The sequence below is a fragment of the Notolabrus celidotus genome, chromosome 10 (genome assembly GCF_009762535.1).
Source record: "Notolabrus celidotus isolate fNotCel1 chromosome 10, fNotCel1.pri, whole genome shotgun sequence".
NCBI classification, from domain to species: Eukaryota; Metazoa; Chordata; class Actinopteri; order Labriformes; family Labridae; genus Notolabrus; species Notolabrus celidotus.
The window spans coordinates 8,535,745-8,563,493 of record NC_048281.1 but is presented as its reverse complement, the minus strand read 5'-3'; the positions used below and the strand labels follow the sequence as shown (position 1 = coordinate 8,563,493).

General features: G+C 39.7%; 3 protein-coding genes across 3 annotated transcripts; 2 read left to right on the top strand and 1 right to left on the bottom strand.

Annotated features, from left to right (window-relative positions):
• Positions 1-225: 225 nt before the first annotated feature.
• On the bottom strand, positions 226-3,047 carry tyw5 (tRNA-yW synthesizing protein 5). Its single transcript, XM_034693606.1, has 8 exons — positions 2,709-3,047; positions 2,010-2,164; positions 1,839-1,908; positions 1,723-1,767; positions 1,464-1,601; positions 1,005-1,092; positions 772-888; positions 226-629 (listed from the first exon to the last, which is right to left on the bottom strand). Exons 1-8 carry the CDS (start codon positions 2,787-2,789, stop codon positions 310-312), a joined length of 1,014 nt encoding a protein of 337 aa, XP_034549497.1. The 5' UTR covers positions 2,790-3,047; the 3' UTR covers positions 226-309.
• maip1 (matrix AAA peptidase interacting protein 1) lies at positions 2,893-6,131 on the top strand. Its single transcript, XM_034693607.1, has 5 exons — positions 2,893-3,253; positions 3,870-3,941; positions 4,251-4,377; positions 5,091-5,241; positions 5,328-6,131. The coding sequence occupies exons 1-5, from the start codon at positions 2,939-2,941 to the stop codon at positions 5,404-5,406; spliced, it is 744 nt and encodes a 247-aa protein (XP_034549498.1). The 5' UTR covers positions 2,893-2,938; the 3' UTR covers positions 5,407-6,131.
• A 1,137-nt stretch (positions 6,132-7,268) lies between these two features.
• Positions 7,269-26,543, top strand: pgap1 (post-GPI attachment to proteins inositol deacylase 1). The gene is made up of 26 exons (XM_034693605.1): positions 7,269-7,563; positions 10,732-10,885; positions 12,426-12,601; positions 14,837-15,008; positions 15,132-15,292; positions 15,453-15,505; positions 15,613-15,679; positions 15,873-15,978; positions 16,664-16,722; positions 16,870-16,953; positions 17,094-17,143; positions 17,298-17,349; positions 17,431-17,508; positions 17,683-17,758; positions 17,865-17,938; positions 18,021-18,072; positions 18,152-18,218; positions 18,303-18,408; positions 19,610-19,648; positions 19,793-19,977; positions 20,210-20,440; positions 20,598-20,733; positions 20,857-20,907; positions 21,105-21,316; positions 21,623-21,727; positions 21,818-26,543. Exons 1-26 carry the CDS (start codon positions 7,432-7,434, stop codon positions 21,954-21,956), a joined length of 2,817 nt encoding a protein of 938 aa, XP_034549496.1. The 5' UTR covers positions 7,269-7,431; the 3' UTR covers positions 21,957-26,543.
• Positions 26,544-27,749: the final 1,206 nt, after the last annotated feature.

Below are 27,749 nucleotides of genomic sequence, written 5' to 3'. Positions count from 1 at the left end.
AAGGATCAAACTGGATGAAGGTTTGCACGAGCTACATGAGGTTACTGACCTTAATGTACCCATATGAGACAGGGGAGAGGGGTTTGGGTATCAAAAAAGAGGTTGAAAGAGCAGATTGAAATGATGAGATCAAAACTATATTGTCTGTTTTTCTTAGACAGGAACAGCAGTGATTGAAGAGAAGAACTTCAAACAAACTTCAACACCACCTTCATGAAAGCAGAATAGGGTCTTTGAGAAAGGTTTACTGTTGAACAATCACAGCGTAGCATGAATTCAGTGTTTTATTGTTTGCATTTCTCCAGACTCTCATCCAGGTTTGGTGGATTGACTGCACGGAGTCGAACTCTCAGAGTCCTGCTGTGCAATAGTTCTCGACTGACCATCGCAGTATGTCCTCTTTTGGATGCGCTGTATCATCCGGCGTCCGTAAAAGTCCCGATAATCAGCTGGGAGTTCATCCAAAGTGTGCAGCGCTCTCTCCAGGGCCTGGAGGGCTCGCGTGGCAGCCACGGGGTCTTTGTTCCCGTACGGGTCCTTTTTGTCGTAGCTGTCAGCAGGAAGATGTCGCCAGAACACGTTGACGCCCACACCGAACTGCAGAGCCAGGGTGTTGTGGAACCACAGGGCTGAGGGAACACACACACGGGATCAGGTAACAACTGTTTGTCTGTGTCACTGCAGCAAGAATGGTCTGTTGTATTGTGTCTGTAAAATGAGGAGACATGGTGGTCTGATGGATCTCTGAGGGAAGGATGCAGAGAGTCTTACCTGGGATGAAGAGTAGATCTCCAGGCTCCAGCACACACTCCAACCTCTTTGCCTTCACAAACTCAGGGAATCGTTTCAGATCCGGGGAGTCGATGTCCAGCACCTCTGATTTATCACCTGATTGATCAATCCCATTTATAGAAACGTTTTGTTGTTTTACAGAGATATTTAAGAATACATTACTGTTCACATGAAGGAGGACTACAGAGTCAAATCTGTCCAGAGACACTTGCCTGACAGGTAGAGGTGCAATGCATCCTGGGGGCTGTAGAGTACCACTCTTTTCGTCCCTGTCACCTGAGCCAGCAGGTTATCCATCACCTGAAGAAATTAAACCCAGAGAGCAGAACAGGAAGAGTGTATTGAAGTTTTTGTTTTCTGCAAAAAAGCCAAACGTTGAAAGCTAAATTCTGATATTTGAAATCCGTAACAGTCCTGTTCAATCAACACAAGCAAAATCTCTGATAAGTGACAGAACAATTCTGCACAGTTAAAGAGAGCTATGAAACAGTTGTTTACTGGTTTAAAAACAAGCATCTTCCTCATTCATAGAAATCCATCTCTGATGTTTGCAGACACTTGACAGGCTGAGTTTCAGTGTGAAAACAAGCACTCTGATTACAACATTTCATGGCTGCAGGCAGAATCAAATCTACTACTCAGACTGGTGACATAAACAAATAAGCACTCACATCATAGTGCGTCCACAGCTGCAGACCACAGGAGCTGATGCGGAACACGCTGGAGAAAAACTGATCCGGTGCAAAGAACTCTGGGATGTGGAAATCTGCTGCCAAGTCTGGGAACTGTTTGCTCAGATCAGCAGGTTCCTGTGAGGGAATTATTATATTTTAACAAGAGCCTCTGCACAGTCAGACTGGAGATATGTTTGACTTATAAATACAGCCACCCATAAACAAAATCTAATGTCAAACTTAAGTCCTTAAATACCTTTCGCACGTCCTCTCCTAGTGACCGAAGATAATAGCTCTCATCCTAAAACAGACTTCATGTCATTAAAAGTCAAAATGTAATGACAATAATAAAACATTCATTAATAATGTTACCTCACAGAGGAAGAAATCCGAGTGAATCTTTTCAGAAGCTCTTTTCACAAACTCCCTGAAGGGCAGAGTCCTGTGGACACAGACCTGCAGCTGAGGACTCTGCACAGAGGAAGCTTTATTTGTGTGTGTGTGTGTGTATGTATGTGTGTGTGAGGCAGAGGCAAAGCTCACTTGTATGCAAAGTTTTTGTGCAGAAAGTCCATCTGTGGCACAGTGGACACGTGTATCTTCACTTCCTTGTCGCTGCCCTTCTCACAGAGATACTCAGTCCTCCATTTTTCCAGACATGGTCCAAGATTAAGTCCTCTCAGCACGGCCGGTCTGCGCTAAGAATACAAAACAAAATGTAAATACAATGAAGTGACTCTACACCAATCTGAACATCCTGTCTGATGACAAATTCTGCTGTATCATCATCATCTCATTTCATTTATAAGAGGCAGACAGACAGACAGGCAGACAGACAGACAGACAGACAGACTGATGATGCTCTGAAGAAGTTTCTGGGAGTCTGACAAAAAAAACTGATGTCATTCAGGTGATCTAAGCTTAGTCTGAGGTCACTGAGTGAAAAACTATATTTATTAAGACTATATTTTATTAATAATATCCAAACACATCATATAACTCCTAAACATATACTTTCCTGCAGGAGACATATAAAGCAACCTCCAGTCTATTACTTGTTTTCTCACTCTGCATTATCAGAATTAAATGTATTTTTGAAGCTCTTCTTAATACACTAAGTGCAGAAAAACAGCAATACACTGCATCTAACTCCGTTTGTGTTGCACAGAAGCAGCAGTGTTATAACACAGTCACATTTTCTTGCAGCCATTGATACAACACTTCGTTTGCAGATAATCTCACCTGTGGATAAATGTCTCGCAGAAACACGTCTTTGTCCACGTCTGTAAATATCGGTACAGTTATTTTCTCCTGGAGCTCCATGAGACATAGCTTAGAGGAGAAATGAACCAGCAGGTGAAAGTAAACTGCTCAACTCACTGTGTGTCACACTAAAATCGACCCCACCGGAAACGAAGGCTCTCATCGAAAGTAAAGTGGAGACGGACCAGATAACTTCCGGTGAAACAAAGATGGCGCTGCCCGTGTTGAGAGGTTGTTTCAGGTCTCCATCAACATTAAGCTTTACTCGACTGTTTTTAAATGAAGGGATCCTCCTAAACCCGTCCAGAAAGACTCGGATACCCTCTTCAACACATGCCGGGGTGACAGCAGCGGTCAGGCCGTACAGCTCGGACCGGGGTGGGCAGAAACCGGTCCAGAAGGTGGTGGTGGTCGGGATCACGAATCCTTTTATCTGGTTCCGGACGCGGATATATTACTTTCTGATCAGAGCTTACTTTGATAGAGAGTTCAGCATCGAGGAGTTCACGGAGGGGGCGAAGCAGGTTGGTACAAAATGAAACAGAGAAGAAGGATTGTGTTTCAGCTTCAGATTATTGAGCTCGATTCAAGGTAATCAGATCAATCACTGTCTTAATATTAGAGATAACAGAACAGCCGCTTCTGATATAACTATATATAATTTTAATTTTACTCTGCTGTTATTGTTGTTGTAAGTAACTCCACATCCGGGTTAGAGACCCAGCTTCATCTTCTTTCTAAAAACACAGGTGAACATTGTTTGAGTCTTTCATTCCCTCACTCAGCTGTCTTTGAGTAAACACAAGTGCAATCATACAAATTCACAAACTACACTTAACCATTTTCCACGTATGAGTTTTGATTTAAAATAAAAATAAAATCTGCTTCAAAAAGCTCTTTTTCAGATGCCCAATGTCAATGGACAGTTATAAAGTTGCTTTCTTCGTCTTCCTTTTTTTTCTCAGAGCAGTATGTAAAGTTTATCGGCCACTGCCATCGCTGAATACTAAATTATCAGCTGATGGTAGATATTCATCAACAGGGCCAGTGTCAGCTGAAACTAACCCTCAGGAAATCTAATTGTGCATCCTTAGTTTGTTGTTTTTTGTGTCAATTATTAAGTTTTATCTTCTCTTGCAGGCTTTCTCTCATGTGTCCAGTCTGCTGTCCAAATGTCAGTTTGAAGGATTGGAGGGTCTTGTGGCGAAAGATGTGAGTATGGGAACCCAACAGGTCCAAACTCTAATCTCTAAATCATGATGACATTCTAAACCCATCATCTTTCTGTGTGTACTGTTCCTCTCATGCTCTAGATTATAACAACGTATTAAATAAATAAAAATAAAGATAGAGAGGTCTGTTTAATTTGTTTCTTTTTGGTTTCTAAATTGTATTTTTAGCTGCTTCAACATCACCCACATATTCTCCTTTTGTAAAATGTCCTGCCTGTGTCCTTCTGTTATGAAACAAATTAAATCCTGCTCATGTTTGGCTCTTCATCTGATTTTCTTTTCCGTGCAGCTGATTGAGAAGCTGGAGGAGAAGTGTAACCTGATGCCATCGAGCTACAAGAAAGCTCTGTCTGCAGATCCTGAGGAGATCATGTACACCACCCCTGCAGATGTGGGGATCTACTACGATGATGACGGTAACTGTCTTTGTTAAAGGATGTGATATTTGTCTGCTCTTCTTTAGTGACCAACAATTCTGTAAAGGGACCAAAATTCTAAGTTAAAGTGAGATGTTTTCTTTCCTTTTCTTGTCATTAAAGCCTGATGTATCTTATGCCTTTCAATATTATATTCAATATTTATTTTCATTACAAAGACACTGTAAGTTGCTTTGGCTCTTTCCTACATACACTTTCCTGATGCTGTAAACACTCACTAATCAGCTGAAAAATCCTGAACGATTACAGGTTCATAATAATTTAGAAGAGCTGAGGTAAACTGCAGCACCTCCAGTAATTTGGTGACAGTAGCTCAGTCTGTGGGGACTTGGCTTGGGAACTGGAGGGTCACTAGTTCAGGACACAGTGCTGACCATTGTAAGGAAATCAGACTGGTAGCTAGAGAGGAGCCAGTTCACACCATGGGCACATCTGAGTGATTATTACATCAAATATTAAGAGGCAGAAGCAAATCTAGATTTTTGATTCTGGTTGCTAACAAAACTAAATCATAAAGCAATCCTTAAATGTGTAGTTTAAACACGTGTCTTCATGTCCGTTTTGGTTTGATGTTTTTTATATAAAGTTCTGATAAATAATTGTGAAACTTTATCTTGAAGAGCACGGGACTTTCAAAGGGTCCCTCTTTCAGGTCTGATATTTAGTAGAATATTTCTGCTCTGTTTCTCCAGGTAGGAAGTTTGTCAGTATTCTGATGCGTTTCTGGTATCTGACGAGCGCCCGACTTCCTGATGACACCTTGGAGGGAACCCGTATCTTCCAGGTGGCCTTTGGTGGAGAGGGAGAGGCAGAAACAAAGAGACTTCTGACTGCAAATTATGAGTGAGTATTCTCATCATGTAAGATAAATTGAATATGAGTGTGAATCACATGAAACCTCCTGATTTGTGTTTCTGGCTCTCTGACAGATTCCAAAGGGAGTTTACTAAAGGAGTGAGTCCAGACTGGACCATTACGAGGATAGAGCACTCCAAGCTTTTGGATTAAGCTGGATTTCATTGGAGGCGTCTTTCCACTGGAAACGAGTCAAAGACACTCCCCTCAGTTTTTACTTACACTGCAAAACAAAAAGGAAAAACTGAAGGGACAAATGTTCTCCCTGGACAGTCAGAGGAGTCAGGAGACAAACTTGGGTTATGCACTCGTCATTGTAGAAGAGATATGAACCAATCACGTCTGCTCATAGAACGTTTGTGTAGAACTGTGTGCAATGAAAGTGTTTGTTATGGTTTTCTGCACTGTCTCTGAAATCACCAAAAGATCTGTGATCTGTGATCTTGACTTGGTTTCTCTAACTTTCACTCTCTCAGAGGAACCTGATATCAGATCCAGTTTGTAATTTATAGCCTTATTTTAACTATTGTGTAAGATCACATGGATGGGGCTTGATAGATGTAGGCGTGATTAACACTTGTGCCAGGAAAGTCTTGCATCTTGTTTCTATTTTGAAAAGACTGATCGGTGTCTGATTCTGTAATTTAAGTTGGAGAACTTTAGTGTTTTATGTTGGACTGTGCGGTATGAAGGGGATGAATCTGAATGTGCAAAAGAAAGTGTCTTTTTTTTCCCTATCCAAAACACATGACCTGTTGCAATCACTTGACTCTGTAGTGCATAGTATACAGTATATGTACTGTATGTGTATACATGTGTTTGCAATGGTAAAGGCAGCTGCTGCAGACTTTTGATTCTTATATTAAAAATCTGAAAAATGAAAAAAAAAAAAATTTATGTATCATCTTTTTTTCTATATATGACCTTTTCTTTTTGGACAAGCACATGCATTTATATGCATGTATACAGATATATCCAGGTATGTATTTCAAAGGACTTGCCTGCACATCTTTATATGTATTTCAAGGTTCACTTTAGTGTCATTCAATCATGTTAAAAACAGGAAGTAGCAAAAATTTTACTCAGGTCCAGGAGCGACAAAGATGAATGATAAGCTACAAAAATCAATCATAATAAACAGAGCCTATAAATACATAGAATGCATAAATATGTAACCTAAAAGCCTATAGTAAATGCATAAAAAGAAACCTATTTGATTAAAAAACATAATTAAAAACCAACTTTGTGTGTTTGTAAAAAAAAATAAGATATAATTCAAAGATATATTGGTATCATATGGAATAAAGATCGAGGGCATACTTATGACAAGATAGTTATGACCCTGTAATAGCTTATAAATGATGTAGTCCAATAATTAAAGAAATGGAAGAATGCTGTAATTATCAATAAACAAAAAGAAAGAAGAGGAGATAGATTATTCATCAGGCAGTATCACTCTGTTTTTTGTATTCTTTTATATTTTCATATTTTATTTTTCTGACCTTTTAATTGTTTTAATGTTTTATATTTTATTGTTTTCAGTGTTTCAACATTGTTTTATCTTAACTTTTTTATTTTCCTTTCTTTCATTTCTTCTTGCTGTCACCTCCCTGCAGGTTATTGCTTTTTTACAATTATTTTATTCTTTTTCATTGTCTCCAAAATATTTCGCTTTTATCATCTTATAGTTTCTTTTCTATTTGTAAAGCACTTTTTAACCATAGACTGTATAAATAAGTTTGTAACCCTCTTTTGAAAAGTGCTATATAAATAAATATTATTATTACATTATCATAAATACGACAAACTCAGAGAGGAGCAATTTTAAAATAATGATTTAAAAGCTCCAAAATTATTTCTTTGAATAAATAAGATCAATCATTTCTATTCTGAATGAATCCATCTACATGTCTTTACGTTTCTATAAATTAAAATGTGTCTCTCGCTGCGTGCAATCCTATTGGTCCATGTTGTGAAGCTCTCCTCTCCCATTGGCTGAGAGATCTGCCAATCACCTCTCTTCGTGTAGAAAGTGGTTCCTGTTGTGTGGCTCAGCCGGTGATGTGACAGCAGCAGCCTGTGTGGAGTCTGCACGGCGGAGAGGAGCTCCAGGATGAGAAATGAAAACATGGAGATCATTCACCTGTGATACCTGAAACTCAGAGCCACACCTGAACCATGAAACTCGCCGCGGTGGCCTTTTACGGGTTTGCTCTGGGTCTCCTGGCGGCTGGCCTGCGGGAGCTGCTGACTGGCTCCGAGGAGAACAGATGCAGTATGACCTATATGTTTGAATATCCAGAGTACAGGGTGAGTATCAGGATCATTAACACACCTCTCACCTCAGGTTAGCAACACACCAGCTGACTGGGAGCTGTGTTTGTTTGGTTGTTTCATGCAGAAGCTAAATACATGGAACCACTATCATGCTAAATGCTTCTTTTATATCAAAATCAAACGAATAAATGTTGTTTCTGCCTGAAAATAACACACATTTTACTCCTGTGACATGTTTTTAAGCTATTTCCTGACACATGCTAACGTTACCCGGTAGTGAACAGGTCTGTGTTTCCTCAATGGTTTTTACAATAATAATACACACACACACCAGGGGCGTGTCCAGACTTTTATAACAGGGTGGCCTGATTGGGATCTGACTTATGCAAGGATGGCATGAAGGATGTGTGCACAAATTCATGTATTAGTTGCATATATTATGATATTATATTAGTTGAAAATAATGTAAATCCCCTATAATCACTTTGCACTACTGTACTGTAGTCTGTAGTCTTAATGTATACCATAACCATAGTCATAGCCTGTCCATAGCCTGTACATACCTGTAGCTATAGGCAATAGTCACTCATGTAGATAAATATTATATTATATTACATTATATTATATTATATTATATTATATTATATTATATTATATTATATATTTATTCATCATTCATAACTCTGTATATTCTGTATTATTTATTTAATTGACTGTTAAAGCACTTCTGGTTAGATGCAATCTATATTTAATTGCTTGTACCTGTGACATGCCCAATGACAATAAATTCAATCTAATATAATCTAATCTAATCTAAATATCTTCTCCTTTTATTGTTCCCTCTAAAAATATCAACTCAAGCTTACATTGAAATGCAAAAAAGATGTTGTATTCTTCTTAATATAATCCCTGAAGGAAAGAAGATTTTTGTCCCTAATCACAATTAAAACTCCTGCACACTGACTGTCAAAAATACATATATATATATATGTGTGTGTGTGTGTGTGTGTGTGTGTGTGTGTGTGTGTGTGTGTGTGTGTGTGTGTGTGTGTGTGTGTGTGTGTGTGTATTTTTGACAGTCAGTGTGCAGGAGTTTTAATTTCTACAATTTAAATCACCTACAAAAGAAAATGTGCTCAATTTAAATGCACAGAAAGCTTCAGCAGCCTGCATCAACAAAGCCCTCATGGTTGATTTTGACATAAGTCCTGCCTCTGATGAGACAGCCAATCATAGCTCAGGATTTATTGGGCAGCACCTGGGGTACATACATTTAAACAGGGCCATGCCACCCACCTGGACACGCCCCACCCCGCACACGCTCTCCTGTTTGCTTGTAGGTGTATTTGGTAAGCTTTGGATTAGATCTGCTAAAATTAGCCAGGTTATAAACCATAAATCAACAGCTGATCCTTGAATCCTCTCAGCAGAAGGTTATTTGCTTTGCAAGGTGCAAACATGTGTTGTACATACAGCTTTACTACAAGTCAGGTGAGGATAGTATCAGAGAGCGTGTTACCAAAGCCATGTAGGTCATATTTTAATGTGTTCATCTGTCCAGAAGTGGAACACAGCTGGGGGAATGCACTGTGTGGGCATCGGCCTTGTTACACACATGATTAGACGTGTTTTTGTTATAACAGAAGTGGAATACAAAGAGTCCTGTGTATCGTACATGTAGAGGATTTATTTTCTTTGTGCAGACATTTATTAATGAAAACTGTGTATTGAGTCAGGCTGAGCCCCCCGTAATAAACACAGGGTAAGTTGAAAAGGAGAGAATTATCTGTAAGAAATTAAATATGTAGAAACTGTGAAAGAATGCAGTTTGATTAAACTGAGCCGGTGCTATTAGACTTGATTTAGTAAATATTAGAGCTTCAACTTCTAGATATTTTTCCCCTTTTAACAACAAAGCTGTGAAAATGAAAATGTTTGTTTATCATAATTTCAAAAACCTCTAGTAGATTATTTTCTAACTGATTTTATTTGTTCTAAATTGCAACATACTCTATTTAAAATGTGCTTTAAACAGTAAATCCTCACATTTGAGAGGATTAAACAGAAAACTTTGCTTTGAGTAGTATTTTTGTTTAATTAGAAAAGTTCTTTATGATTAGTTTCTCCTTTAAGTCTGCCTGCTAAGTGAAGGACTTGTATTTAGCTGGGTCTAAATGAGTGATGGGTGCAAACAGTTTTGGAATAGCTGCTGTAGATTGATTCAGTTTGTAGCAGGAGGATAGAGCGTCATGGCTCCATCCCTCTCCTTTTTTTAGAGCAAACGACAGGATCGTGTTGGTGTTTTATTTAGGAGCTGTTAAACTGATGGAACTTTTTGTTGAAGAGTAAAATGCATTTTCTAAAACCACGTTGCATGGTTGTTTTCAGAGCCATCAGACTACATGGACTTAAAAGGTTATTTAACCTTGCAGGACCTGGTAGTGTAAGGCTCCTTGGTTAGTCTGTATGTGATTCTCCATTCTAAGACACCACACAAACAAATAATATAGACCAGTAACTCTCAGGACTTTTGTCTGGTTTAGCATGTTTTCTGGTGCACTGGACTGATTACAAAACAGCGCTGCCATCAAATGCTCTCTGAAACAGTGTTCCTCATGTTCCTCATGAAAATCCACACCACACCCTGTCAAAGGCCAGGGCGCTATGCAATTGGGCTGTTGTGATTTGATATGCAGGAAAAGATTCCTGTTTGTATCTACTTTTTCTGATGACATCATTTCCATCATTTTGCCAGAAAGTTTCTAAAACAGTCTGAATCAGTCAGTGTCCAGAGAAAAAAAAGAAAGTTCTTTGTGGACAATACACCTGTTGGCTGAAACTACTGGAGAAATGTGAAAGCTATGAGTTATCAGTCAATTTGACCCCGAAAACATATAAAAAGCTTTGGTTTAATAACACTGAAGTACACTTAGAGGTCTTTTATTTGAAAAAAATAAAAAGAATCTAAAGTCACCTCAATAACACCAGTATAAACTGTATTCAGAGAAGTTCAGGTGACCTCGACAGGAATCCAGACCGACTGGTTTTATCCTCAGGTAGAGTAGTATCATTTCATGCTGCAGTGGCTTTAGTCTGTGTTTTTATAGTTGGACTGTAAGAGATGTGCCTTCAGGTGTGTTTATAAAAAGTTTTAAAAAGTGTATGACTTTGTTGAGACTGAGGTTCATGTTGTGTTCACAGCGTGTGGCTCTGCCTCGTCGCGTGGCCAGACTGTACCCGGCGTACGGGCTCTACCTGTACGGGGAGGGCGTGTACGCTCAGGAGACCCGGGCGCTCAAACTCACCGGTGCACCTGTGCTCTTCTTACCTGGAAACGCAGGCAGTTACAAACAAGGTATGTGCACACATGCATCAAAAATGTAATAAAAATGGTTTTATGTTCTCAGCGTTTAAATCATCAACATGCAAATGAGAGAAAGTCCATAAAAACATTAAAGCACCTTAAAAGTATAACCTGCTGACAAGAAACAGTGATAGAGTCCTGACTTAGTGTCCATGCATCGGCTGTTTTAAATATATTTTACCATGTAAAGTGAGTTATTTCCACTCAGATCCCTCTCTCTGTGTTGTGGATTGGGAATTTAATAGACTTCTCGCCCCCTGCATTAACCCTCCTCCCCTCTGCGATTACCATAAAGACCCAGAAAGGCTTCTACCTATCTGCCCTTAATAACAAAAGTATCTTACTGAGGAGTATTTTCTATTTTTAGACTAATCACCACCTCATAAGTCTTCTTCCTCTGTGCGGCTGAGCTCATTTATTCTCCAAAAACTGCAAATAAAACAATCCCTGAGCCACACCGGGTGACATTAGTTTAAATTTAGCTCAAACTCTCGCCCATGCAGAGGTTTATTTTGAGTCGGGCCTCAGTCTGCCTCTATAAATACTCACTGGAACACCTGTAGTGTTAATTAAATAATCTGCAGCTGAAGATAGACTCCTGCAAATAGACTCCTGACTGCTGATGAGGGAAAGTGTGCTAATAAAAATAACAGTTCCTTTTCAAGAAATCAGATGGAATTAAAAGACAAACTGATTGTTGTCTCGGTCAGTGTTTCTTGACCTAAATAGCAGCCTACACCTGTATGTTGATTTATGTCTCTTTGGTCTTCTAAAGAGTGTTTCATCCTCATAGATAAGAATCCATCCTGATTTCATGTCGGCTGTTTGTTCCTGTTATCAGCGGTGTGTAGGAGGAAACACTCTTGAACTCATGTGAAAACAAACACGTTTGGTGGTGTTTGCGACGATGCTCCATCTTCTCTGCTCCTCAGATTTTTCAGCATTGAAACCCTTCAGGCTGATGTATTTTTAACAGCATCTGTGTTAGTTCAGCTTCCCGGCTTCACAAGTTGAAACATCTTGTTGTAGTAGAACGTGAGATACGCTCAGGTCGCTGCTCTTATGTTACACCATGCCGTTTTCCACTCTGGGAGATCCCTGGATGTAAATTTAATGAGCTTAATCAGCTGCAGGGTTTCTTTGTAGGTCACAGAGAGTCGCTCCGAGGATCTGAGGGTTTTGGAAGATGACGCCTCTGATCAATAATTCAAATAAAATATCGTCATTGCATACAAGAGTAGTATTGAGAAATTACAGCATTTCAGAGAAGTATTTAAAGAGGAGATCTCGTGTTTACTAGATCATTTCAGCTGGCTGCTATGAAACAAGCTGTCATGGCAGGGACATACACTTTGTAGACGCATTAGGTGGTTTTGTTTTTGCTGCTTACAGTCTAAGACTGATATTCAAAGTGTTTATTCAAACAATGACAAAGAAATGATCACTCCAGATAAGCCTCTTTTCTTTCTATACCTCCGAACTATGCCTGATCTGACTCCAGCAAATGTCTCTCTTCCCTCTCTCCCTGAAGCTCGCTCTCTTGGCTCCGTGGCCTTGAGGAAAGCCGAAAACATGGAGGGAGGTCTTCACTTCAACGTCTTCACCGTGGATTTCAACGAGGAGCTGGTGGCACTTTATGGCGGCAGTTTGCTCCGACAGACACACTTCCTCCACGAGAGCATTAAGGCCATCCTGAGGCTCTACAAGGTGAGGCTCCAAATATCATCAGCCTGACAGACAGGGTTACTTACACTTCAGAATGAGAGGGGTATTGCTGTTGGAGTGATATTTTAGAGCACACATATCACATTACATCACCCTGCATTTAAACTTCAGATTCATAAAAGTTCATCCTTAGAAGTTAGGATGTTGATGAGGTACAGTAAAATGAGATACATTTCCAGAAAGCCAGCTTACAATCAAGATGTACGGTTCACAGCTCAATCCAAACGCAGCTTTGAGAGAGATTCACGTCAAGATACACGCTCGTTAACAGCTTTCATCGGCGCTAAAAGAGATCTGGCAGCCAGGTGTTGGATGTGAGGTTTTAAAGCAACATGATCCAACCAGCTCCAATGAGGTTAAGTTATTTATGCTCCGTCAGAAAAAGATCAAATAAAAGGATCAAATGTCCTCCTTCACCACAACAACTTTTACCCCCAACACAAAGTGCAACATCAAAGAAACGACGAGGTCAGGGGTCAAAACTACACTTTGAAGAGACACAGAGAGATGGAGACCAAATCTCTTAAATTATGCGCTCATGGAGTACACTATCAGTCAAAAGTTTGGAAACACGTTCTCATTCAAGGGTTTGTGTTTATTTTAATTATTTCAACACTGTAGATTAATACTGAAGACATCAAAACTATGAAAGAACATATATGGAATTATTTAATGAACAAAAAAGTGTTAAACAAAGCAGAACATGTTTCATATTTTAGATTCTGTAAAGTAGACCCCCTTTTTCCTTCATGACAGCTTTGCACACTCTTGGTATTCTCTCAGTCTGCTTCATGAAGTGGTCTCCTGGAATGGTTTCTAATTAACATGAGCCTTGTCAAGAGTTCATTTGTAGAATGACTTGCCTACTTAATGTGTTTGAGACCATCAGTTGTGTTGTTCAGAGGTAGGGTTAGTACACAATGGATAGCCCTATTTGACTACTGTTGTAATCCAGATTATGGAAAAACCAGATTATTTCATAGTTTTGATGTCTTCAGTATTAATCTACAATGTTGAAAATAATGAGAATAGATAAAAAACCATTGAGTGAGAAGTTGTGTCCAAACTTTTGACTAGTAGTGTAGATATTTCATTAGTTTTTTGGAAATAAAAACAGGAATTTCTCAAAACTCGATTTTTGGCTGCACAGTTTAAAAACAGAAGTCACAAACTGGAGTTTTATTCTTTACACAGAATAACATCTTATATTTCACATTAAAGGGGAGACCAAAAAAGTCTTGTTCTTATAAAATATTACAAAAGTGTTGTCAAAAAATCGAAATGAGTCTGTATTTATAATAGATAAGACAACCACGATGTTCTATTAATTGTTTTTTTGTGCTATTCAGTATCTGTTTTGTTCATCATTCATTGATAAATAGATTTTATGTTGCATGTTTTGCTCTTGATTATTTTTTTTTGTATGTTTCTTAGCTTGTTTTTCTAAAGCTCTTTGAGCTCCCTGTTTTAAAGCTGCAATAATAATACTTAATTTTATTTTCATATTAGTCATATCTTTTGGCATTTTTACATTTTATTGATTGGACAGCTGGAGAGAGACAGGAAATGTGGGTAGTTGACAGTGAGGGAAGACATGCAGCAAATGGTTGAGAATGGGAGTCAAACCAGTGACTGCTGCAACAAGAACTATAGCCTCTGTATGTGATGTGGGGCGTGCATAGACTGTTAGGCCACTGGCACCCCATAAATACAGTTTTATTGAGACTTTATTATCAATAGAAGTGTGATAAAATATCATTGCTGCAATGTATCATCTCTCTGACTTGTGCGATACCATTATCTTACCACTGTCTCAAAATCTAAGTGTTTTAATTTAAAAAACAATCAATCAATCTTTATTTATACAACGCCAAATCACAACAAATGTTATCTGAAGACTCTTTACAAACAGAGCAGGTCAAGATTGTACTCTATGCTCTATAATTTACAAAGATCACTGCTTCACTAAGGACAGACATCCTGCACTAAACCTCTCTGGGAGTTTTGTCTTGCAATTTATCAATTATCCCAGATTCCCCTTATCATGATACAATCAATATCATAGGTGATTTATCTGGTATGGTATTGGATCGTATCTATAAACACTCGGCTGTCTCCTTTTCTTCTCTCTCTGGTAAACATTACACTCTTGAAGTGGTTCTGGTCTCTCTAACAGTGAGCTTCTTCTTCCTCTTCTTCTTCGTCCTCTGTCTGCAGCACCTGAAGACTCCTCCTCAGAGCGTGGTGCTGGTCGGTCACTCTATGGGAGGAGTGGTGGCTCGAGCTCTGTTCACTTTGCCCCGCTTCAACAGCAACCTGGTCAGCCTCATCATCACCCAGGCCTCCCCTCACCTGGCTCCGGTCCTGGCCATGGACCCGTACCTGCTGGGTAAGGTGAACTCTCATGTTGGTACTCTGACACGTAGGTCAGGATGTGTCAACATAAAAGAGATGGATTTAGATCAGCAGACAGTCTTCATGTTGTTTTCTGCCGGGTCCCTGCTCTGTGTAGATTTCTACTCCGCGGTGAGGCAGAAGTGGGTGAACCAGGCCAAAAAGCTCAGGAACGTCACAGTTCTGTCTGTCGGGGGTGGTTACCGGGATTACCAGGTTCGCTCCGGCCTCATATCCCTGCCCTGCCCTGCTGGAGACCCCAATAAGCTGTCTCTAGTGGTAAGTATTCTTTCAACTCATGGTTACGCCTGCCTCTAATTCAGGAGAATTTAAAGAACAGCTTATGAACTTTATCTGCGATTGTGCTGAAGTGACTGGATTTAAAGTTTGAATAATCCTTCACATCTCTTTCCTCTCTGTGTCTTCTTGTTTCATCAAGGCGACTGCAGTCCCCAGGACATGGGTGTCCACCGACCATCTGTCCATCGTTTGGTAAGAGATGTTGTTGCATTATGTTGTGATAACTTTTGTATTCATTTAGCATCATGTTTGGATGTCATACTGATTCATAATGCACCGTTTGTTTCTTTGTTGTGCAGGTGCAAAGAGCTCGTTCTCGCTACGGTCCGGGCGTTCTTTGACCTCATCAATCCTGACACCCGACAGGTCAGAGCAACAAGTGTTCATGCAGAAATATCATCTATCTGTGAAAAGTCTAATGTCAAGAAATGTGGAGGAGTGTCGTCATAGAAGAGAATTGTTATCCCACTGGAGTCTAGGGGGACTGTGAAGAATTAAAGCCCATGAAATGTTGTATTAATGTTGTCTGTTTCTGGTCCTCATGTTGTGTTTTTGTTAGTTCACAGACGACCCTCAGAAGAAAATGGCCGTACTGAATCATCACTTCATTAGACACCCTGTCAGGATGGTGGGAGAGATGCAAGACAACTCCATCTCCATCTTAGGTGAGAGTGGACTTCTCAGCATTCAGAGGCTGAGTAACAGATTGACGATGTGACAAGGTGCTGGTTAGGTTCAAAGCCCGGTTAGGGTCAAATTCAAAATCCAGTCTGCATTTTCTTTACAGCAGTCTGCAAACAACAGCTCATGTAAAGTTCATCAAGACTTCTTCATCAGTCAGTCCATGTGAAAAAGGCTCAGAAAGAGCAACAAGAAGGAGAAGTTTTCAGTGCTCAGCGTCAGTCCAGTCTGTGTTTCAAGTTAGTCGTCCTCTGGTCTCCATGTAAGCAGCTGCTGCATTTCAACAAACCCAGAAAACCTCACACACTCAAATGATCCAAAGGATAATACGCAGAGGATACAACAACAACGTGGACTTATGAACGCCACACAGAAAAACTGTTCTCTTTTCCCAATGAGTCTCATAGTCAGACTGAAACTGTGTTTATGGTTGGAGGTATATCTGTGACGGGCAAGGTGTGAGCAGTAATATGGAGTTAGTTGTGTGCAGCAGAAGTTGTTGCTCTCTTTTTCGGAGTCCAAGAATTCTTCTTGTCCGTGTTTTATTCTCAGAGTCTATTTTTAGAGTTTCTTCTGAATCTGTTTAAAATGAAGCGTAGATTGAGTGACACCTTCAAAGAATCGCTCACATCTGTGTCCTGTCTTTTCTTCTTTTCTCTCCCTTTTCAGATTTTCCTGAAGCCTGGAGTGAAGTCAACACACTGCGTCTGGCTTACAGCACACCAAAGGTACTGGACTTTATAGGGATACATTAAATGATCTCCTCATGTGCAGGCAAAGAGGACTGCTGATTAAAAGACTTAACGTTAATGCAGACTGATCATGTCCAGACTTCAAACCTAAACATTGTCTCCGTTGTTGGTCTCACTCTGCAGGAAGGACAGGTCAAATACTTTCTGTTTGCTCTGTCCAGTCGAAGGAAAGCCTACAGCCACTTCTACTGCCGGAGCAGCAACCTGGTGAGCTTTTAGTAATGTTGTGCTCACATTTTTATGATAATACAGCAGCTCAGCCTGACTATTTTTATGTCCTCTTTTTTCAAGTTAAGGAAATATCTTAGCAGGTGAAGTTGATTCTGTTAATTGTTATCGTCCAACAGGAGATGACCAGCTGGGTGTACGGCTGTGTGCACAAGAATGGTTCCTCATGGTAAGAACCTTTTGTCCCTTCCTCCTTCATCTAAGTCAACATCTTAATTTTGGTTAGATGGTTTTAACCTTGTTTCTTTAAATCTGTCATCACGGATGTATTGTGATTTTCTGTATATCAGATGATGTACGATGTTTGCTCTTTGAATTTTCAGCGTGCATGCCGTTGATCTGTCCATGGCCACTGAGCTTCTCCCGCCATACAAGGTGACTTTCCTCTAACATAACACTTCTCAGGTCATCATTTGGTGCTCTTGTTGGCTCATACCATTCTGTTTTCATCCTCAGGTTCTGGTTCTGAGTCTCAGTGACTTGTCCTCTGTCACTCACCTGGTGGTTTCAGGCTCTAATCTTAACGGCAGACAGGTATGAAATCTATCTACTCTCAAGCTAGAGCTAGACGTGAAGTCAGGGGCTCAACAAAATTATAGAATTTATTTAAAGGAGAAAATTCAATCATATCCAAATTCATGACAGTACTTAGGAAGGAAGCTAAAGGGGTATTACGTATATTTTGTACTGTTTTTTTCTCCTTCACAGTTCACAGTGGAGTGTGAGTGGCAAAGACAAGAGTCTCAAACTCTGTCTGTCCCTGTGCCCCACGTCATGTCCTTTGGTAAGTAGTTCTTCTGTAGTTGTTGTTGTTGTTGTTGTTGTTGTTGTTGTTGTTGTTGTTAAACCCTCATGCAGACACCTTTTTTCACAGACTGTTTCTCTTCCAGGTTTGACTGCCAGTGATGTCACCGTCAACTCCTCTGGACTCCTTCACACCGTCAGCCTGCAGCACTTTCACCAGGTAGCTGTTCTTATCAGTAGACGCTTACTACACTCTGTTTCTGCTCTGCAGCTAAATCTGGATCCCTTTGGTTTATTTTTAGGCCTATCAGGCGTTCAGAATCAGTGTTGCAAGTCAGTGCAAAGTACACAAAGGTACGTTCATGTTCAGAAACTCACTTTGAAGCATGTTCACAACAGAATATGATGATTCATATTTAATGTCTGTTTGCAGAAAGACTGCCCAATGTGTACAGAATACATGTGCCATGGTTTCGAGAGGACTCTTTGACCACCGTCAGGTTAGCTCTGTCACTGTCCGTGTGCACACTCACTGAGGGTTCATATGAAAACATGTCCACTGATTTGATTTGATCTGTCTCCAGTGTGCCATCAGTGACCGAGATCTCAGGCATGCTCCACACAAGTCGTCTAGACAACACGTCAGGTGTCCTCCTCCAGCTCCACACTGCCCCCAACTGTCAATACAAGGTACAACTGGGGGGAAGAGAGCACTTTATCTGATCTAGTCCCAGATTACTGTGTTGTGTTTGGGTAAGACTGCTGTGCTGTGATTGGATAGGGAAGCATTCGAATCAACATTTTTAGATCAACAAATGTCTCAAGAAAAATAATTTCTCTTAGTATTTTTTTTATGTTGTCTAAACCAAACATTACTTAAATGAAAAATGTGATTAACATTCTTTAACTTGAATATGTACTTGAATGTAAACTTTCATACTTTGGGTTTCATCCTGTGTTAAAAAGTTCCTCTGCAGATATCTGTGAATACTTTTTTTTAAACTTAAATTTGTATTTTGTTTTATATGAACATATAACATTGAACAAGTGAGGACTATGACATTACATTACAATCAGTATAAAATAAAGTGAAACTTAAGTATAATAGACAGGTACAGTACATAACAAAGTTTCAGACAAACAAAAAGTTAACAGTCTTTGTGGTTATAGTAATCCCATTTTTCCTAGAGTTTATCCCCCTTCTCCTTCTGAAGGCAAAGAGCAAAAGTCATTTTATCCACACTGCGAACAGAGTTAATCATGTTTTTAAGTAGTTTAATGGTGGGAGGGTTCTTCTGAAGCCAGCCTCTTGTTATTGCTTTCTTACTTGCAACCATAAAAATCTTCAGAAGATATTTGTCTATCTTTCTGAGGCCTTCAGGTATTTTCCCGAGGTACAAAAAGATGAAGATTCAAATGATATTTCTAAAATCTCTGAGATTAAGTGTTACACACCTCTCCAGAAAGACTGGAGAAATGGACAAGACCAGAAAACATCTACAATCTCAACAGAAACTGCTCCACACTCCCTCCAGCAAAAATATTGTGACCCACTTGATTTGGATTTCTGATGAGGGGTAATAAAAAAACAATTGATATTATTCCAACAGAAATCTCACCAGAAAAAATAATTTGTGGATGAGGATTGAGTTTGCCATATTTGAAGCCACATTTCTTCAGATATAACTATGTTAGCCTCTTGTGAAGACAAACTATAAGGCAAGAATTACTCGTTACGATCACACCAGGACCGTATCAGAGAGAGCCCAGTCTCTACTTTACTCACAACCTCATGACAGTTCACCATGGCATGTTTGTTTGAATCATCAATAAACATGTTACAATATTAATCAAAATAATGATCATGTTAATGTGTTTATTTTCCCCTCAGGTGTCAGTGAGGACTTCATTACCCAGAGTCCTTGGACAGGTATGATTTCTCATTCAGATTTAAAGCTTTCTCTTTATTTTTGTTTTCCTGTTTTGTTTACATAAAATAGTCCAGAATAGCTTCTTCATACTCAAATAACAGTTCAAACTTTAAGAGTCTTATCCACTCTGCCTCACCTGACAGATTCTGAGGTTCTGCGGTCCCATGGTGCCGGTGTACACAGCTGTAACTCTCCTCCTGGCCTGTGGGGGGCAGCTGTCCTTCATCCTCGAGTCGAGGCGAGCTTCAGACATGAGCCTCGTGGTCGGCAAAGGCCTGCAGCCGCATAAAGTCAACCTGCCTGTTTATATTCTGCACATCTTACTCAGGTAAGCTTTGCATGTGTTCAAGTCTTAAACTTAAACTGTAATCCCCACTCTCTGACCTTTCTTAAGCCTTTTATCACGTCCGACAGTTTTTGACTTTAATCTGGATGTTGTTTGGGATTATTTTTTAAAACACCTGAATATTATAAGACAGCTTTTGATTTTTTCTCTCCCCCTCTCTCTCTCTCTCTCTCTCTCTCTCTCTCTCTCTCTCTCTCTCTCTCTCTCTCTCCAGCTGCAGCTGGTTTGAAGAAAGCTGGTCAATGCTGTTCCTTCCTCTTATGGATTCCCTCCCTCTGACCACCCCTGATACAACTTTTCACGAGGGCATGGTTCCTGTTGAAGAGTGGCCACACCTCCTGTCTCCTCTGCTCTACATCTTTGGGGCAGCTGTGGCTTACTGGGGGAGCACTCTACTCCGTCTGATTATGCGACTAGTCTCACTCATATTAGCTCCACTACACAGGTAAGAAAGGATGTATGGGGTTTAATGTCAGTGTGTTAAAACCTCAGCCATGTGTTTGATTATTGTGGGTCTAAATGGATAATTGGCACAAAAGTTTTAGAGTTGATTGCCTCCTAGCTGCACACACATTTGACTTTATTGTCCACCTTTCATGCAGACCATCAGTCTCTAGAGACTGTGGCACGCTGAGCCTGCGGACTCAGCTCATCGTCATTCTATGTCTGGCTGTTTTGGGCGGGGTGTCTTGTGGAGCTTTGTCAGTCTGCTTTGCCTTTCTGCTCCACCTCTACAGGGTGAGTCTTTGGACACTGAAACTCATTCTGTGTCCTTTTATTGACATTAAGCAACAAAAGTTCATAATTGACTCTGTTTCTTTAACTACATGTGTCTGTCTTTGGTCACGTTTGCATGTGTAGGTCCTGAGGCTGCAGATGACTGAAAGATCTTTGAGCCACATGTTGAATCTGGTAAGATTTTCATGCTGACTTGTTTTGCTCCAGCATTAGCAGAGGGTCAGGGGATGATATTATGGCCTTAAGGGATTATTGTTGAGATTTGTTCACTTGTTTACAGCAGCATGTTTGTCACAGTGTTATTTACAAAGTAGTCAGATCAGCTGTGGGGGACACTGTGGTATAATGTGTGTTTTCTAAAACCTCCCCAGGCTCCCCGGAAGCACAAAGAAGCTGAGAACGGCACAGTCGATTCTGAAACCTTGAACAAACCTAAAGAATGTAACGGCGCCCCCTTGCTGTCAGAGTGTGCTCTGCAGGAGGTGAGGGACGACTTACAGCTCCACCTCTGCCTGTCAGCGCTCTTCACACTGCCTGTCATGCTCATCGCACCGACCCTCATCCACTGGATCCGCAACCTGAGGTACAGAAATACAAACTGTCAGACAACATGTGAGAGGCTGACAGCGTGCACAGTTAATCTTTCCTGTTCATGCCTGTTGGTGCTTTGCATGTGTTGGAAATGAAAAGTGTATTTTAATATGTGCAGAAACAGAACGGTCATGCCTCTTTAATCCTTTTTATGTTTTTAACTGTTTAAACTTGCCCACTGTGTTTGATATGAACTCAGTTTTCTGTGAAAGTCCTGCTTCCATGTTTTCTGAAAACAAATGAAAACTGGGCCAGGAGCTTGGTGCCTCTTTTGAACCTTCATTGTGATCCTCTGCAGGTATTCCCATCTGTTGGATCCTGACCCTTGCTGGCCACACCTCGTGCCTCTTATTGTTGTATACATGCTGCTTATCAACTGCAACACTTTCAAACTCAGCAACAGGTAAGAGCACATCACCACTAACATGCACACTTCCTGTTAGATTTATTAATTCCTTCACAGTGTTTCATTCTCTCTCTTCTTGTCTTCCAGTAAACTCCTGCCTCTGACGTCCTGCCTCCCTCTCCCATTGGCCATCGCCTTGGTGACCTTCTCTCCACTCCACCTCTACAGAGTCACCTACTTCCTGATGGCGGCGCTCGTTCCTCTGGCCTTGTGTAGTCTTCTTTGACGGTATCTGGCTGGTCTCAGTCCACATCTCTACCATAACAAGCCTTTCTCTAACTCACAGCTTTGCTCTATGAAGCTGGTTTGGGCACATTTGTCCCGTGAAGACTCACTCCATCCTGCTGCTGTGGAGCAGAGCCATAGACATACATAGCTTGGGGAACTGTCTGCTCAATGTTGGCGCTAAAAGCTCCATGGTAATTACACTAAGGTTTGCAATGAGAGGATGTAATAGCCTTGGAACATTTGGTGCGCTGAAGGATCAACCTAAAACCAAGTTTGCCTTACTCTGTGTATCTATAGCTCTGCCTTCGAGGAGCAACAACTCCACAACCAGTGATGCTACTGATAAAAGAGGTTCATAACAGGGTGTAACTGTTAACAACATTTTATTTTATTATATCTTTTTAATGCGTTACAGTGGCGTGCTCACTGCGCTGTAAACTCTTACACTGCCTCCTGCTTAGCTAAGACTTAAAGCTGTGTGTGATCTCACCTGTCGCAGAGCCGCTACGAAACAGTGGCAGAGTCGTATGCTCGTTCCATAAGGAAATCCAAAATGATCATGTTTACACTCTCCCTTATCCCCTTTAGAAACAGAGCTCTGACAATGGAAGCTAAATGAAGGTGTGCACGGGAAAAGGCTTTAGTGCATTTGTAGGAACTCTTCTATCTTACATTTAGAAGGAGGAAATCTGTCATCTCTGTGTTCTCTGGGGAAGTCCGGCATTTAAACAGGCTGTGAGTCACTGTTTTGTTCAGTCTTACTACCTGAGTGGATCATCAACATGTGGCAAACACTCACTGTTTCCCTCAGGAGGTAGAGGCTGTTGCAGACTGACTGATATTTTTAAAGAAGAGCTGATTTCATTTAAAATCTCCTTGGAGGAACTTTGAGTTTAGGTCAGTTTTGGCGCCCCCTGTGAACAAAGCAGTACCTTAACTCTTTAATGATCCTGTCTGGTACAAACCTGAGTCGTGCTTTCTGGTGAAACATCTCATCCTGCTTTATTGTAACAGACAAACAGAAGGCTATTGTGGCAGGGTGTCGTTTCACTTAGTCTGATACCTACCCGGCCGCAGCTTTTAAAGGGGTTACAAGAGAACACTTGAGCTTTTGTAGTCTGCTCCTTACCCCGTGTAAAACTCCTCACTGGAGCTTTAAAAGGGAAATTCACCTGAATTTTCTCAGTCCACGGCTTGACTTACCTTTACTGAAGATTATTCAACATTATTATATAGTCAAGATCAATGAAAGCATTAGTGGATATTTTTACAGCTGTAAAGTTTGTAACGTGCTGACAAACAGTGCTGTAAACTACGGAGTATGAGCTCACTATGATGCGCACCAATCTAAATTAACCCAGCCGTTGTTTTCTGCTCTTTATCTTCTGTAAAACATTTACAATTCTCATATCCAGGATTACCTGACAACACAAACACTGATACCGTTGTAGGCTCCTCCCTGTGGATAAATCCAACACACCCCTGTGGTCGAGCTCACACAGACCTGGAGCTTCTTTGAAATAAGCACTTCATCGTCTTGTGTCTTGAAATAATTGTCCAATATTTCCTTAAAGAAATGATTCAGGAACAGAAAGAGGAATTTGAACACAAGTTTGTGTTGTGCATGTTCACAGCCTTAAGTGTCCATTTAATATAATTAACTCAATACTCAGTTTTTGCCCTTTTCACTATTCTTAATGATGTCCTGCTCTGTTAACACAAACACATAACTCACTCAGTTTTAAAGAGAACTGTAAAATCAGACACCTGAATCTCTGTCAATGGAACTCAAAATGTGGTATGCAAGTCCAAATTAAGAGCTTCACAGTCGCACAATTTCTTCTTCTTCTTCTTCCTGGTAGGATGTTTAGGGTGAAATATCACTGCTGCTGTTTTCTGGCTGAAGAAGCATGCTGTTGAATTTTATATTTTCTGAATCTTGTTGCGATTTAATAAGTCTGTTTTGTTTTCTGGCATCAAAGCTGTAAAAGTTCTGAACATTCAGTTACACAGAGTTACACAAAGAAAGGCGAATAGACACATTTCCTCAGATTAAAATGCTAAATGTATTTTTCCACACTATAAAGATGATGTGTGATTACATAAGAATTGGAGGGGTACAGACTTTGTGTTGGAGCATCTCTAATCTGCAGAGGCATGCCGCCAACATTATTTATAATTATCCTCAAATTAGAGTTCAGCACACATTAAATACCTAGAAATCACACAGTTAAAACATGTGTAATAGTTAGGATGATTCATGTTTGACATGTGAAGCTTTTGAACTGGGGATTTCTGTTTCCACACTTTCCTCCAACCCTCAGTATGACTTGTTTTCCCTGCTGTGTCATGTGAGGTGTGCGGCAGTGAGGTTGAAATGACAGCTCGGTTGAATATCTTGGTTTCTGTTCTTGTTGACAATGTTTTTCTCTTCATCTGTTTGCACATACACTGACACCTCTCAGCCATTAGAGTTTCATGACTCATCTTTTGGATGATTTTCAGTATCTGTGGGTAACACTGTAGGCGATTAAGATTGATTTGCACCAGAGTTTTTTCTAAATGTTTTATTTTTCTGTTTCTGATTCTGTGTTCAGAAATGTGTCTTATGCTTTGTCTTACATCCTCCTGCTGTTGCTCACGCCCCCTCATGTCAGTGACGCAGCTGCTGTGCCTTTCTGCTCTCTCATGTATGCAGCAGTGTTTCTGTTTCATACCTGCCTGTCAGCTGGAAACCGTTCAGCCCTCAGCAGCAGTGTCTTTGCTCTATGCTGTGAATGTAAGTGTACTTCACTGGTTCTGTGTGAGTGTGTCTTTTCACAGAGTATTCCTCAAATACAGTAGTGACATTTTAAATGAGTGTGACTTTATGATAACAAGAGAGAACTCATTGGGGACCAAGCCTCGTCGCCAAGTAGGCATACAATCATTTGTCATCGTGCTCAGCAAAGCCCAACATGAATGTACCTACGCTGAATGTCTCTACCTGTGTTTGACTTTACACTGTTACTAGTGCTGTAAGTGATCCGTGCACTCGTCTGTGTGGTGCAGTTTTAGTGCTTTGAAATGCACATCGTCTGCCTCGTGGTGATTTTGGTGGCACACACTACTTTGTAGAACAAATCAGTAGAGATGAGTTTTTTTGTTTTTTTATATAATATTAATGTGATTTATATCGGTGTTCACTGTGACGATGTCGTAGTACAAGTTTTACACATGAAGGTTTCCTCTTTCCAAAATGGAAAATCAACACGTGGGGAAAATGTGATTTTTAGTAGTCGGCTTTTAAGATGATGCTCTTTGTGTTTTGTTTCATCGGAATTGGTTTGAAAACATTCAAATTAGATTGAAAGTATGAATAGAATTAAATTCAACATGTCATCAACACCCAATCATAAATACTGCCATTATGAAAACCGGTATGGACTGTGATCCTGTTTCTTTTCTTTGTTTTATTTCGGGCTGTAGAGCTTTTAAACATTTGTGCGTTATCTGGCAGCAAAGAACGGGGGGAAAGAAAGTGAAGTCATCAGTTTTCCAATCTTAAAACATGTTGGTATTGCTCTCTTTGTTGTGATGCTTTTGGATCAGGTCAAACAATGTTTTTTTGGAAAATTTCCATTTCAGTCTAATTTAAAGGGTGGGAACCTGATTCATCACAAATAATTTCCTTGACTAGTTCTTTATCTTCTTTTAAATGTATTTTAGGAATTAATCAAAACACAATAACAATCTAGCATCTTCCAAACACACTGTTTGATAAGTACGTGTCCGCTTTGTAAATGCTGAGCAGCTGCCCAAAACTTGAGCTGCATTTTTTTAAATAATCGACCATAAAAAAAAAACTCTCCACCCACCAAAAGTTGCAGAGTGAAACCAAATGCTCTTTTTTAAAACAGAAACATTTGCTTTTGTGCTTCTGCTCCTTGTACAGGAAGTTTTTCCCCATGATGTCATAAATATGTTCTAATGTTTCAAGCACACATCTTACATTTAGGTAAACTGTACAATAACACCATATGACAAACACACTACAAGTGAGTTCAGTTTTTAAAAAAATCTGATCCCTGCTGAGAAGCATTAATAGACTTTATCGTTTTCAGACTGGTACTTAGTGTTCATTTGCAGTCATAAAAAGGGATTGAATCTGACTTTTTCATTGTTTTTCTGGTGATATGGAAGTAATACTTATATTATACGTAACTAATGTCAAAGTGCTTTAAAGTCTGGTTAACCTATCAGTTACTTTTATCCTGCTTCTGCCTAGAGTGACTTTTAAACCCTGTAACCTCCTGCTAGCCGGCCCTTGTGCAGAACTAGTTATTCCTTGCTCAAAGCTGTACCATGCAGTTAGCTGAAGGGAGTGAAAATACATCACACGTCTGAGGGATGATCTGTTTTATTTATATTGTGTGGTGAGGCTCTAGTGTGGAAGAGTATGTTCTCCTCAGGTTAAAGTATAAATGTGTCAAAACTGATTGTGTCGATGTTTTTATATTTTTCACATTTTTAACTGATGTCATTGTAAATGGGCAAACTGTGCAATTTTTGGCACCATTGTTGTTGCAATAAAAACAAGAAAATACTCTAGTTGTTTATGAATTCATGAATTCTGTACATTTTTAACAGTAATTGTGTTTAACATATTTTGGGGTGTAAATGACAAGTAGTACTGAAGAGTTTTAAACACACCTGTAGCAGTGAATTGGACTGTAATGGCTCCAACATGTTCCCTGCAAATGTGCTGGATCAAAGTTTGTCATCTAGAAATGCTTGTTTTTGTCGATGGCAGGCTCTGACTGACGTTAAAACTGTGTGACAATGTGTGAATAGATCATTCCTACAATCATACACATGACTGCTGAGGAGAAATAGCTGTAAATCACTTAGAGCCAGACCTTGTGTTGCTGGTCCACTGCTGCCTTAGTTTGTTATTGTTATGGGCATATTGTTTTATCTCAACCAATCCCACAGAGGCTGAAGTAAACTAGCAACTCCTCTTTTTTGAAAGGCTAATACAAGGCTGTTTTGGGTTTTTAAAAGGATCTTACCTCAACAAAAGTGTTTTCTAGACCTTGTTCAGGAGCAGCCTGCCTTTACGTTTCAGAGACTACACAATAACCTGTCTCCGGGCTCATGTACATACCCCAAAACTAGGTCAAAGTTGTACTTCTTTTGAACAATGTAAACTTCCTTTAACAAACTTTAAGTGCCTTTTGCACACACAGAATATTAGTCCACTACAAATGGTTCAAGTCGATTTAAGTGAAGTGAAATGTATTTGTAAAGCTCTGTATCACAAAAGAGTGTGAGACTCTCACACAGCCACACTATGGGTATAATACCGATTGATGTCTCCTCTCTGCAGGTGCAACAAAATGAGATGTGAAACTGTGGCTTTAAAAATATAATGGGTTTGAAAGGACTTGTCTTAGAATGATACAGGATTTCTCCTTAAGCAAGTCAACATAAAAGGTTTATTAAGATCATTCAAAGCTTTTTTTCTGGATTATCAGTATTGTAGGTTATGATACAAAAATAATAATAACAGAAATAATGATAATAATAATAACTCTAGTATTAATAACAATAATAATAATGATAATAATAATACGAATAATAATAATAATAATAATAATAATAACTGTAGTATTAATAACAATAATAATGATAATAATAATACGAATAATAATAATAATAACTGTAGTATTAATAACAATAATAATGATAATAATAATAAAAATAATGATAATAATAACAAAAAAATTAATGATAATGATAATAATAAAAG